Source organism: Telmatherina bonti, assembly GCF_933228915.1.
Source record: "Telmatherina bonti genome assembly, chromosome: 2".
In the NCBI taxonomy this organism is placed as follows: domain Eukaryota; kingdom Metazoa; phylum Chordata; class Actinopteri; order Atheriniformes; family Telmatherinidae; genus Telmatherina; species Telmatherina bonti.
In genome coordinates, this window is record NC_136620.1 from 12,784,396 (window position 1) to 12,797,562 (window position 13,167).

The 13,167-nt window shown below is 39.0% G+C and overlaps 1 protein-coding gene across 1 annotated transcript in view; it reads right to left on the reverse strand.

Annotated features, from left to right (window-relative positions):
* The window catches only part of ppfibp2b (PPFIA binding protein 2b), a gene marked incomplete at its 5' end in the record, with an annotated part of 77,701 nt that overhangs the window by 14,111 nt on the left and 50,423 nt on the right, over nucleotides 1-13,167 (reverse strand). The window contains 11 exons of the mRNA XM_079248421.1: nucleotides 1,515-1,674; nucleotides 3,755-3,802; nucleotides 4,016-4,076; nucleotides 4,160-4,225; nucleotides 4,301-4,368; nucleotides 4,511-4,593; nucleotides 4,667-4,742; nucleotides 4,831-4,892; nucleotides 8,240-8,272; nucleotides 8,641-8,752; nucleotides 12,568-12,696. Of these exons, the coding sequence (XP_079104547.1) occupies nucleotides 1,515-1,674; nucleotides 3,755-3,802; nucleotides 4,016-4,076; nucleotides 4,160-4,225; nucleotides 4,301-4,368; nucleotides 4,511-4,593; nucleotides 4,667-4,742; nucleotides 4,831-4,892; nucleotides 8,240-8,272; nucleotides 8,641-8,752; nucleotides 12,568-12,696 (898 nt within the window). The remainder of the gene's footprint in view (nucleotides 1-1,514; nucleotides 1,675-3,754; nucleotides 3,803-4,015; nucleotides 4,077-4,159; nucleotides 4,226-4,300; nucleotides 4,369-4,510; nucleotides 4,594-4,666; nucleotides 4,743-4,830; nucleotides 4,893-8,239; nucleotides 8,273-8,640; nucleotides 8,753-12,567; nucleotides 12,697-13,167) is intronic.

Consider the following 13,167-nt stretch of genomic DNA (forward strand, 5'->3'; position numbering starts at 1 on the left):
TCTATGTATGGTAACCACACTGAGCAACTTATTTACTCCACATAGTTTCTGAGTCCTACTGCATCACTTTATGGTAAAAACTGCTCAAAACCATGTTGTACACAATCTGAATCTTGTCTTCCGCCCCCTGGTGGTTACCCTCTGCACTACAATAAAATAATATGCTAATGTAAAGCATGGAAATAAATGCTAAATATATGCAACTGATTAAAATATTTTACATTTGGTTTAATACCAAATAAAGACTCCACAAAAAAAGCCCATTATTTCTTGGGTTGGGTGTTAAGGGGTTATTGATTCATTCATTCATTTTCTTAACCGCTTAGTCCAGTTAAGGTTTGCGGGAAGCTGGAGAAAACATTAGGCAAGAGGTGTTCGGGGTTAAAATTCAATAAAGGTGTTGGCACCTGATTATTATTTCTTTTTAATAAAAAAAAGATATTTGACACGACTAAGGCACAAATACTGTCTTTCACTGTACTTAGACCACATGAAGAAGCAACATAAACATGATTTGGAAAAATGCAGAGCATACAATGCTAAGATGGTTTCACAGGTAAAAATTTTGTAACCTCTTGAATGATAAATATATTTGTTATTTTATAACCAGGATGGATAAAAAATACCCAAAATGCCACAGAAGGAAGCTTATTTATTGTTAAAAGACAAAGGTTGGAGGTTTGAGATGGCTTTGATTTATTACTTCACTCTGCTTATCGTGAAGTTACTTATCGCAGAGATGATCTGCTCTGTAACAGATTAATAGCTTAAGTTGCCATGGTGATATCCTCTGGTTAGCATAATAAATTTTTTTTTTAACAAAAAAAAAAAATTTTTTAGTTTAAAAAAAATCCTTTTAATTTTTTTCCCAAATAAATAAAAATAATCCATTAGACACTTTTTGTCTTTTTTTTTTTTTTATTGCTCTTTTTACTTAATTGAATTGAAATGAAATGAAGAAAAATGACGAGCATAAAAAGTTTTGGACATTTTTCTTTTGTTTTAAGTCCACAAAAATGAGCAACATTAAAGAATTGTGAGAATCACAATTTAAATCAAATTGATACCCAAAAAAATCTGAATCGTATTGGGACGAAAGCATATCGTCTCAGCCATAATAATAATCTTGATTCAAAAGTAAAAACCTATCAGGGTTAAACCCGAAGTCGCCCCTCTGAGCTCTGAACCTGGTTGCCACAGACAACAGGACTCCAGGAAGTCAGAGCCAAGAAGCCGCCGGACATGCAGGTAAGGAATGGTCATGCTGATCGGGGAGGGTTTGGGGTTTCATGAGGGGATTTTCTGATATGTGGACAGAACCAACCTGCTGCTGTTCCCCCTGCTAAGCTAAGCTAACAGGCATGCTTTGGAAACAAACATCACATCCTCGGCAAGAACCCGAATAAGTGGACTCTGATACTCCAAAACATGGATTTATTCATAACAGCCATTCAGTAATAAGTCAAGTAGATTATTTTGGTCTTAAAGTCTCGTGTAAAGAAGCAGAAACTCACTGAGACTGCAGTCCTTCTCGTGGCTGTGAGCAGGAGTCAGCTGGACAGGAGATAAATACTCGTCTCTCCCTCTGTCGCCGTTCAGCTCAGGCCTCGGTTCATTCTTTTTACTCAGTTTTCCCGGCATAGTCTGGTACTTACTCAGCTCCATATGGGGGTTCTGCAAAAAAAACAGACAGTACATTAATCTTTAAGCCTTCTCCGCAGCTGCATTTCAAATAAATTACCATAATGTCTGCTATAAAGCTGCAGCATCGACAGTTTTTAATGTTATGCACTCAAACTTCATAATGTTCTTCTAAATAAATGTGAATATGTGGAGATGGGAACATCATTTGATGCTTTTGTGGATTCTCCGGCTCTGATCTCAGTGGCTTTACGCGTCCTGAGCTTCTTATGTCTTTCACCAGATAAATGTGGGGCAATGGAGTGAATCGCCCTTTCGCTCTGTTGCATAACAGAATGCTCTCTGGAGGGTGAACGTCTGATGATGCCAGGATCTGACCAGGCATCAAAGTCAGCGGGGCTCTGAAAGACTAAGCAGAGAAAGGCCAGCAGAGAGAAACAGCTGGGAGGCAGTGTTGATGCCAAACACTCCTGACAGTCACTTCAGGTGAGTCTTGGCCCTTCTGTAAATGTATGTGTGTGTGTATGGGCATCATGTGTGTGAGTGTGTTTGCAGATTAAGAGTATGAGGCTGTAATCCAGAGGTTTTTTTTTTTTTTCCTTACAGAGGGAACACTCAGATTAGGGGTCGAGTGGTCAAATGGCACCGGGAGCGCCAGATAAAACATTTTTACACGATAGACAAGATACATATCTGGTTGTATAAAGAGCAAACTTCAGCATTTTATTAGTTAAAAGTAGCATTATCGCTCCTTTCTGTCATCCTGCTGACTTTTTATCAGCTAAACTATTAACCACCGTCATTTCCACAGCATTATTTTCCATTCATGTCCAAACAGTGAACTTATATGTGGTTGTAGAAATTATATAGTAAAATAAAGAGGGAAATAAAACTGACAGCAGCAGACAGAGACTGTTGTCTAAAGATTTCATCTTCTTGTGGCTTAAAAATAAAAATAAATTATAAATGTGAAATTCTTTTTTTTTTTTTTTTTTTTAAAAGGAACCGTTAAACACCATGAACTTCTATCTATCTATCTATCTATCTATCTATCTATCTATCTATCTATCTATCTATCTATCTATCTATCATTTTATGTTTATGCTGCACGTTATTTCTTCAATAATGATATAAAGGGAAATATCTGGAAAGTTTTTTTCTTTTTGGTTGTTATTGAGTGTAAACCTTTATTATTTACTGTTTTTAATGCATTTTATTCCCTTTTTCACTTTTTTCTTTAATTATGCTTTAAAATTAATTTTAATTTTAGCACAGAAGATATTCATTTTTAGACTTTTATGCACACTACAGCTCAAAGGTCTGAGATCCCGTTCCCATTAAATCTAATGGGAGTGTAGTAGTAGTGGATGAGGGCATCATAATAATAAAACATAATAATTAACTGTAAAGGTGCACTTCATTTTTCACAATTTGTATTTATCTTTGTATAATTTTGTAAATAAATAATGATACAATGAAATGTGGCATTTCCTGTTTGACATAATTACGTCCTGATAAATGAAAGCTTATAATTAAACTAATCTATTTTTAATATGACTGAAGTCTTTAGCAGCACCAGAAACATGCACATTTTATTGTTTAAATTGATAAACTGTTGCACAAATAAAACACATTTTAATCTGTGCTAAAGAAGCGAAGAGATATACATATTTACAGGAGCAACTTTTAAGCAATCTAACATAAATAGGTTCATTCATATGCGTCATTAAAGTAAGAACTCAACAGTTGCTGAAACACAGTTTACAACTTAAAGCAGCCGCGGAGACGAGAAATCTACAGTTGTTTAGTGTTTTATGAAAGACAAAATATTTATCTGATTTCTACATTTTCAGGTGTTTTTATTTTATTCTTACATTTTTTTCCATGGATGTTGTAAAGTATAGGTCCAACTTTGATTTACCTCTAAAGGATGTGCAAATTATGAATATTTAAAAATAAAAAATGCATGTGATTGAGGTGTTTTAAAGCTTTATTTAAAGGTCCTTTGCTTCCCACAAGAAATGTATAAAAACTCCTGCGATGGAGGAAGATGGGATATGAAACATGAAGTGTGCTGGGATGGGATGGATGTCATCATGAAGCAGATCAGTACCTCTGCCACTATGTCTGATTCACTTTCAACTGGCTGGACCTCAACAGCCTGAAGCCAACAGACGAAGGAGAGACGAAGGGAGACGGAAACACACACACACACACACACACACACACATACAGAGATTTAACATGTTAGCAATCACGCAGATTGAACATCACTGTTAAAAGTAAAAGAGAGTTGTGTTAGAGAAGTGAAATCAGAGAAGCAGATGTAGAAGATAATTTAGTTGATTCAGTGTAATTCTGAGTAAATCTGAACCTTTTGTAGGGAACCACTCTGCAGCTCCTCCAGGCTGCTGGAGAGTAACCTGCGCCGATGCCTGCAGAACAAAACAAATCCGTCTTTCTTCTGCTCAATCAGCTCGTGCTCATGTGCAGCTTGAGTTGCTGCAGCGGTGCTTACCATGATCCATTTAGGAAAGTCGTGTCTCCCAGTGGCACCAGCGATGTCTCCATAGAGTTCTGGAAACTAAAATACACAGCGGATGAGTTGTCTCTGTGTGGTGATGCGTGTGTGTTCTCTATCTGAAGTGTGAGCTGATACCTTGAATCCAACTCTCTCTGGAAAGGAGACGAGGACAGGATGAGCGGAGAGGACCCTCGGGATGACATCTGCAGGCACAAAACACTTTTATCATTTATTGTTTTATCAACAAACAACACATAATTGACCCTTCGAGGATAAATATTTGAACTCGCAGCTCAGAGCATGAATGTCTACGTGTTGCATGGACTAGATATCGTGTGAAAGTACCTCTGATCTCATGATGTCAGAGTGTGCTTTGTGTGTGATGGCTCTGAGCTTCAAGCTGCTGCTCAGCTCCTCTTCACTACTCCCTGGTAGATAAACACAGACATGATCAGCAGCAAGGAGAAAACTCATCCAAACGGAGACAGATGCAACTCTTACCCTGTGTGAGAGCGATCACATCCCTCATCTTTCTGCACTGGCCGAGCAGAATAGTCAACTCCTCTATACGGCGATCCTGTTGCAAACAAACATGACAGAAACGTGACGTCGTTTTAAACCCAGCAGGTTGGAGTCGTAGTTGGAAAACGAGCAAATTAATTTACCTTTTCGTCATTTGAAGCTAACAAAGACTCCATCCCCACCTTCAGCCTTTGGTATTCCTGGTCTAAAAAAGGATAAAGAAGAAGAAATGAACATGGATCCTGCAGAACTCCCATGCTAGTTAATTCACGACGCCTGATGGGTGCCTGGAGCGATGCTGGTGACAGACGGGACAACCATGGTAATGCAAATAAACAAACGAAACAAATACACACTGACAGCAGAAATACCCACACACCACCACCTGGGACAAATGGTGACGTTGTCGACAGTAAAGCACAACAACTGTGTGCAGCAAAGCAAGAAAAGCATGATCACACACGCACACACACACACACACAAACCTGCACCCGATGAAAATAATCATCCTTTCAAATCCAGACACTCGTCTGTAAGAGGAGCTTAGTGAAGAGATGCTTCTGGACTTAATAAAGATATCACAACTCCTACATTTCTTTCTAAATAACCCGCATGTCGCTGACATTTCTACATCAACTGAAACTCTGCCACATCACTTTGAAGTTTGATGGTTTTAACAAAAGATTAGAGACGTCTGTGAACTTGTAAATGCAACCGCATTGATTCTGCATTGACTTTGATACATAAGACTTCAATCTGTGCACGTTTGACTCTTATTCCATTTAAAGTTCTGTTCAGATGTCATTACTCAAAAACTAGATTAGCAAAGATATTTCCAGGCTCCATTGATATCTGTGATAGATGTAACGGCTCACCTTGTCACCTCACACACATGTTTTTCTCCTGCCCAACTCTTGTAAATTTTTGGCAAGCTTATTTTGATACAATGTCAAAGGTGTTTTCAAAATCTATTAATTAATTAAACGTTGAGAAAATTTGATATTCCAGACTAAGGTCTCTGAATACATTCAATAGAAATGGCAACCATTTTTAGACTTCTTTGAATCAACTTGAGACTTGCCCAGCCCTTTGACCCCCTCCCCCCTTTCCTACACCCTCTTCTCATTTACCCCCCCCTTTTTTAGTTGTTGTTTGTTTGGTTGTCTTTTTGTTCTTGTGTTGTATGGGGTCATGTCTGTAAAAACAGGAAAAAATTATAATGAAAAGATGCATTGGGTTTACATTCGAACCATTGTTTGGTTTTGGGTTTTTTTTCATGTTATTACTTGTTTTCTAATAAACATATCAAACGAGAGGAAATGCAACCTGGGGTGACGTATCAAACACAAACATTGATGTTTAAACCGTACGGTGTCCCTTTCAGCAGGGAGGCCGTTCCTTTGCAACGACCTTCTCCTTCATATCAGGTCTGCTTCTGAATCTGGACATTTTTAAAAGTTTTCTTAAGGCGCTTTTTTATTCTTTAACTTTTCCTGATGTGCAGTACTTTACCTTATTTCATGTTATGTGTCCTTTATTTCTGTTTGAGTTTTTCTTCACACAAGACATTGTGTGTGCCTTTGGCTTTTTGTGCAGCGTGGTGGTAAACACAGTTTTCTGAAACAAAATAGTCCTGAACAGCTAAAAGCTTTGAAAAATGTTAAAGCTACAGTTTTATTGGCTAGAATGAATTTTAATAGAAAATTTGTAGAAATAAATGCCTGAACAATCGTTCGCTCTTGCTGTGGGTATGTAATGACAAACATGTTTGTAATCCCAATTAGATTTCAAATTTTGCTGTTTTACTAACTTTCATCTCAATAATTTTGGGGGAAAATCTTATCATTTTCCAAAAGAGAAGACAAAAAAGAAAAAAAAAAAACAAAAACAAAAAAAACAAAACAAAACACCCCGAAACAAACAAAAATAAAAAAAACTTTAACCTTCTTAATTTTTCCTTGGTTTGGACTTTAAAGGGTTAAAGTAACACTTGTGACTCCCTGTGATGACCCACATTATGACAATATGTACATTCCTGGAGGGGCTACTGCCCTGCAGCCCCCTGAGGCTTCATAACTTTATGTTGAGCCTCACGTTGCAGCTGCGATGTGCTTTACGGCATCGCCTCAAACACCAAACCCTGGTATTATCAACACGCTGATTTATTATAGAAATCTAAGAGGATATTATCGGGGGAAGTACGGACAACAAAGAGAGGAAGCTGCAGAGCGAGAGATTAAACAATGCTGGACTGAATCTTCCTCGCTTCAGAACGCAGAGAAGAAACAGGATGCAAGACTAACTCCAAATGAACCTTCATAAGTGCCAAAGTAGAGAATCTGCAAAGTTCAGCACTTCCGATTTAAGATGCACTACAGAACCTTTGCAGATTTTCCCTCCTGACGGCTAATTCAGTGTCCATCTTGTATCCTACCAGTACTGTGAGATCTCTGCAGCCACTTGTTCTCCTCCTTCATTAATGTCCTCTTGCTGAATCAGCCAGAGTGTTCCAGCAGCGGGTGTGTTGGTAGCAGCATGTAATAGATGTCAGGATCGCCGCGTTTTAAGGTTGGAAACTTACAAGGTAAATAGCTAACATATTAGGAACACCAGCTAAAGTAAACTTAATTCATTTCTCAGTTAAATGACTAAAAAAATCATTTAGTGTTCTGTGCAACAGATCTAATTTTATGGAAACAAACTAGAAGTTTACATGTAATTTCTGTGTGCGACTAGTTCCACATCATTTAAAAAGGACTGCACTGTGAAAAAGAGCAGCACTGAGTTTTAACCACACCGCTGAAGATACCTAAATGCCTAAATAGTAAAAAAAAACTGGAAGCAGCTTTGCAATGAGCAGGATATAAAGTCCTGTTAAATGTTGCTGATGTCTGTTAAATCTGGGAAACTGGAGAAAAACTCACAGAAGAACTGTGAAATGATGTCGGTGAAAATGTAGTCATCAGTTTTAATCTGAGGGGAAGCTGCAAAGAAGAGGAGACGAGCAGAACTGGACAGAAAGATAAATGATGAACAGGGAAAAGTGTGTGTGTGTGTGTCTGTGGAGCCGCAGCATGTCTTTGACAGATCTATGCAGAATGTAACGTTATCGCTGCTCGGGAGCCAGTTTCAATAATATGAGTGCTGTGAAATGACTCTCACTTTGTCAGGATATTAAAAGTCTCGGCCCTTCTGCTGCTGTATTTAATATAGACAGCCAGAATTCTGATATCCAAGATTGGTATAAAAATTCCACGTGCCATACCAAAATCCCACTAAGCTCTAAGGTTTAATGACACCATCCTGTTTCACATGAAGCAACGCTGTTTGTTTGAAAGGATGCTGAGGGTGACCGCACCATGAAATGGTTTGCATGAAGACACACACACAGAGTTTGTTAATGTGGTTCAGTCTCAAACCAAAACCTTTGCTAACTGGTTATTTTTACATTTTACAACCACATAAAAACCCAGCTGTCAAATTGTCTTCACTGGTTGGGAAGTTTGGTTGGAGAGTGGACCCACAGCAACAGCAAGCACATCCATGCCTTACATTTGTTAATCAGCTGCTTGATATACACCTCCTCTACAGCAGAGGGCAGCGGAGAGTCGAGAACAAGCAAAGCACATTTCAGAGGAGAGAAGAACACGTTAGAGCAGGGAAGTCAGACTGGGTTTCGAGGGACACTCTGTCTTGCAGGTTTTTGTTGTTTCCCTGCTCCTCCACACCTGATTCTAATCAAATGGATCCAAATTCTTCACAATGACCCGGTAATTTCAGTCAGGTGTGTTGGAGCAGGGAAACAACACACACTGGATAGCAGCACTGGAGGATCAGAGTTTTACACCCGTGTGACAGTAATCGCAGCTGACAGATGTGCATATCGCTGGCTGTCTCTCACACATCTGCACTGACAGAAGTGGAACAGCAGCGATTGGTCAGACTTTTCGTACCTCGCTCCGCGTTGTCATTGGCGCTGCCGCCTCTGGCCAGCAGCTGGGTCTGCAGGCACTCTATCTCGGTGTCTTTGGAGGCCAAGATCTGCTGCAGGTCTGAGATTTCTGCCTGTGGAGGAAGACAAAGCAAATGACTGTAAACTAGCGTAGTCTTCCAGGTCACTGGATATCTACATGATGCATGTTTCAGGCAACTGAGCTGCTTGTCTTTCCTTAAAAACAAGTCTTTTGTCAAATGTAATGACTAATGGGCTGAACAGAGATGGATGCACAGCTTGATGAGCCAACAAACTCACACTAAACTTCTCATTAGGAAAATTAAATCAGCACTGAGCAACTCATGTGGTTTGTCACATACTTTTGTTGGAATCAGCTCAACTTTCCAAAGTGTTAAACAAAAAATCCACCACTGCTCTCTCCATACTCGCTGACAGCGCAGCTGAACCAACAAGCATGTTCATTTTGGACAAAAAATAAGATTATTTGCATCAGGGTATCACCTTCAATCTATCAGCATTGGGCAGCTAATGTGACTGACATGACAGCGTTGTGACTAACAGCTACGGGTTGATTCACACTTCACCGAGTGTCTGAAACACTTTTCCACCTCCCATCACTTCCAATGAGGCCAGTACAACCAGAGACATATCCACACAATGTCAAGATTTGACATCCCACTTCATGCTCGTCTGTTCAGTTTAATGAAAAAGATACATAAAAGTTCACTCAGATCTGTACATTTACTCTTTCAGCTATTCTATTCTATTTTATTCTACAGTCATTTAGCAGACGCTTTTATCCAAAGCGACTTACATATGAGTGAGAACAACACAAGCACGAAATAAAACAGTGGAGGACATCGTAGGAAGGTGCTGGTGGACTGTCCAGTTGGACCCAGGTCCTTCCATGAAGTGCTACAAGCTTTTTTTTGTTTGTTTTATTTATTTATTTTTTGGTTTGCTTTTTTGTTTACTCCCTTACCACCCCATAATATCACCGATGTTATAATACAAAGAATTAATACCATAAAGTTTGTTGCAAAGAACTGGGCTAAGTTCTTCAACTTTCCAATAAATATAGCATTCAGCTGTAATGAGTTCTTAAAATTATCAATTAAATTTTCATTCAGAAAAATGTTACATTCATTTTTATGTTTTAAATCATTTTAACAACTCAGTTATGTTGTGAACGCACTGTAACACAGGAACTGCAAAGTAAAAAACACGTCTTTATCAATCTGATAGCCTCGCTGCAAATACAAGCAACACACCCACATACACACACACTCACTCAATATGACAAAAACTACCACAGAGGTGAACTGCCATACATGTCACTGATTTAAAATCTCACTTAAAGCGGTGTGAATTGTGTTTTATTGATGAAAAATGACCTTATGAAGCCTGTAAAGGGATACATGCACAACTCTTACTGAAGGGTTAGAAGCTGCACAACATGTCACATGATGTTAAAGCAGTATTACATAATATTTTTTACCTTAAAACAATGTGCCTATGACTTGTTGTGATGGTGCCCTGACATTCATTATGCACATTCCTGAAGCTGTAATTGCCTGAGGCTGAAAAACCACAATTCACAACTTTGTGTTCCAGCCCAAAGCGTCACTTTACAGCTGCATTTTGCTTTTACAGCAACGTATCACATGACAGCTACTCAATAGCTGCTGTGAATGTGCACCAAGGCTGATTCAGCAAGAGAGAGAGAACATGAGAAAGCAAGAACGAACTTAAGAATCAAGATCAGACTGACTTTGACTGGCTGGAGAGAGTTCAGAGAAGAGACAGGACGCAGGATGGATGCTGAATCGTTACGGGACCACAGTGTGAAAATTTGATTTGATTTGTGTAACTTTCAAATGACATTTGCTACGTTCACATGGAAATTTTGATTCCTGTTTGATCCAGAATAAAAGTTAATTCCGCTTTAAACTGATAAAAAACGACCATAGAAACACTCAATTCCTAATGCTAATTTCTGTTTGGAATTAAACTAAATTCCGATGTAAGTGTCTGGTTTATTCGCATTTTAATTCCGAACTATTTAATTCCTCTGTCATGTAAACCTTAATTCCGCTCTACATTAATGTCGGTCGTTCTGAGCATGCTCGTTACCTTGTCCTGTCCCGATGACGCGCGTTGTTTTGTCTCCCGTGTTCGGTGGTCTATCTTTCTTCTCCTTCTTAGTTGCTGCAAAAAGTGAAGTAGTATGCCCGTGTTGAGCTGCTACTTCAAATTCATAATAAAAATAGCGGCAAAACTGATACTTATGTAGTTTTTACAAGTTACGACTGAAAAGGCGAGAAGCAGGGAGCCAACTTTGTTTATTTCAGATATACGTCATACGTCACGTGCACCCTCTGTCCAATCAGAACCCTTCCCAACCCGCCGCTCTAAAGAGGAATTAAGTAAGGACGTGTTTCATGTAAACCTTCATTCTGAAATCTTATTTTCATGTAAACTTGTAGGATAATATGTTTATTACGAATTATTTAATCCAGAATTATCAAGTCCGAATTAAAAAACATCATGCCATCATACCCATTGATGTATATCAACTGCAGTTAGGACCGCTCAGGCAGGGCAGGGGCCCTCTATCTGAGAACCAAACCACTCTGTCCTGGTTGTTTAAAGGGAGAATTTTAACATGTATTTATTTCCAGATCTCCAGATCTGTTATCTTCTATGGCTATCTCTCCCAAAGGGAATGCTATGTATCAAATTTCCCCTTCTGACAGCTCATTTTCTGCACAAGTGGACATCAGTACTGCAGTTTTATTTTATATCCAGCAAGAAACAAGTCATTTCTTTAGCACTGGCTTCTTCTTTTCATCCCTCGGCGATGTGGTTTGATAGAAATAGAGCCAATATTCTTGCAGGATTAATTACACAATGATTCCTTATAATTACTACTTTGTACTTTTATCCTCATCTTGTACAGAACATCTCAGATATATTTTCCCCTTGGGAATTAATAAAGCACATTTTTATCACACTGTGTTGGAAGCATAACTGGGATGACTCCACATGATCATCAAGCCGGTTGCAGAGAGTTTAAGTCACAATCCAATGGACATAATAACATAATCTGCATTTCATTTTTTACAGTCATGAAGACCACCGGACATAAACACTTATGCCACTTATCTACCTTTAGATCCTCGGTGCTGCAAATACACCAACATGCAGCAACCAACAGAAACGTGTTTGTGAACCACCATTAAAAACAGAAGAAGTGCTGCACTGCGGTGATAAAGCGGTTGAAGCAACTGCAGACAACAGGTGACAAAAGACAGGTGTGTACACAGACTGGTGTGTTTACTGTGGTGTGCTATAAAAGCAAACGTAACACCTGAAGGTTTACAACAGAGGTGGAAATGGGAAGATGCTACAGAATGGGGCTGTATGGTTATTTTACTGCCCTCAGCTAAAAGTTATTTAGGTTTGGTCCATTATTATTGTCTTTTTCCATCTTTTTAGTCTGTTCGTGGTCACAAATATTACAAAAACACCAGTTGGAAAGAATTACACTACTTTCTCTCTGCAGATAATAAACCAGCAGACTGCTACATACATATAATGGTTACACACAGTTTCACAAACCATGCCAACTTCTGAACATGTTCATATCAACCTTCATCTTTCCAGTCTGCTTAAACATGTATGATTTCAGACAAAAAAAAAAAAATTCATAACCAATGGGACGATAAACAGATTCAGGAAAAACAGGAAATGCAGCTAACCGAACAGGAAATTTATAAAAAAGAATAAAGAGCAGCATTAGGGACATGCGAGGAAGAGAAGGACGAATGCAAGCATGCACTGCTGGACAAAACAGCACCAATCATAGGAAAGACGCAAGCACAAAGAGGGGACAAGTGGGACGAGGCGGAGGAAGAGGAGGCACCTGTGCGCTGCGCCAGCGCTCCTCCCAGTGCTGCTTCTCCAGCTGTGTGTGCTCCACAGTCAGCTTGAGGCTGGACAGCTGGGTCATGAGCGACTGGTAACACACATGGAGAGAGTAAGAGATAGAGAGCTAGAGAGAGGCAGACAGGAAGAGGGTAATGACAGGAGTTCAAGATGTGGGAAGAAAAGGAGAATGGGGGGGAGAAGAGTGAAGTCATGGAGAGGGGTTAATAGAGAAGAAGAGAGGAGGAAGGAAGCATTGTGAGCACAGAGAAGCAACGACAGTTTCACGGCTTTGTAATAAACCAGTGTTAAGCAATATGTTAGAAAAAGATCTTTATCAATTATTATTTATTTAACAAATACTTTCAAACGAATTGCAGGGAAAATAATATGGATATTAATCAAAAACAGTGTTCCATAGGAGAAAACATTTTTTTAAATTAAATATTTAACAGGCAAGTGATATAAGGTTAAATCAGTAGGTGTGAATCTAAACATGAAGGTGCAGGAAGGTTAACAACAGTTGCCGGCACTTAAAAAGTAGAAAAGGTTTTGTTTCCTATCATTTCTCTGAGATGCCACCTTACAGTCCTCGCCT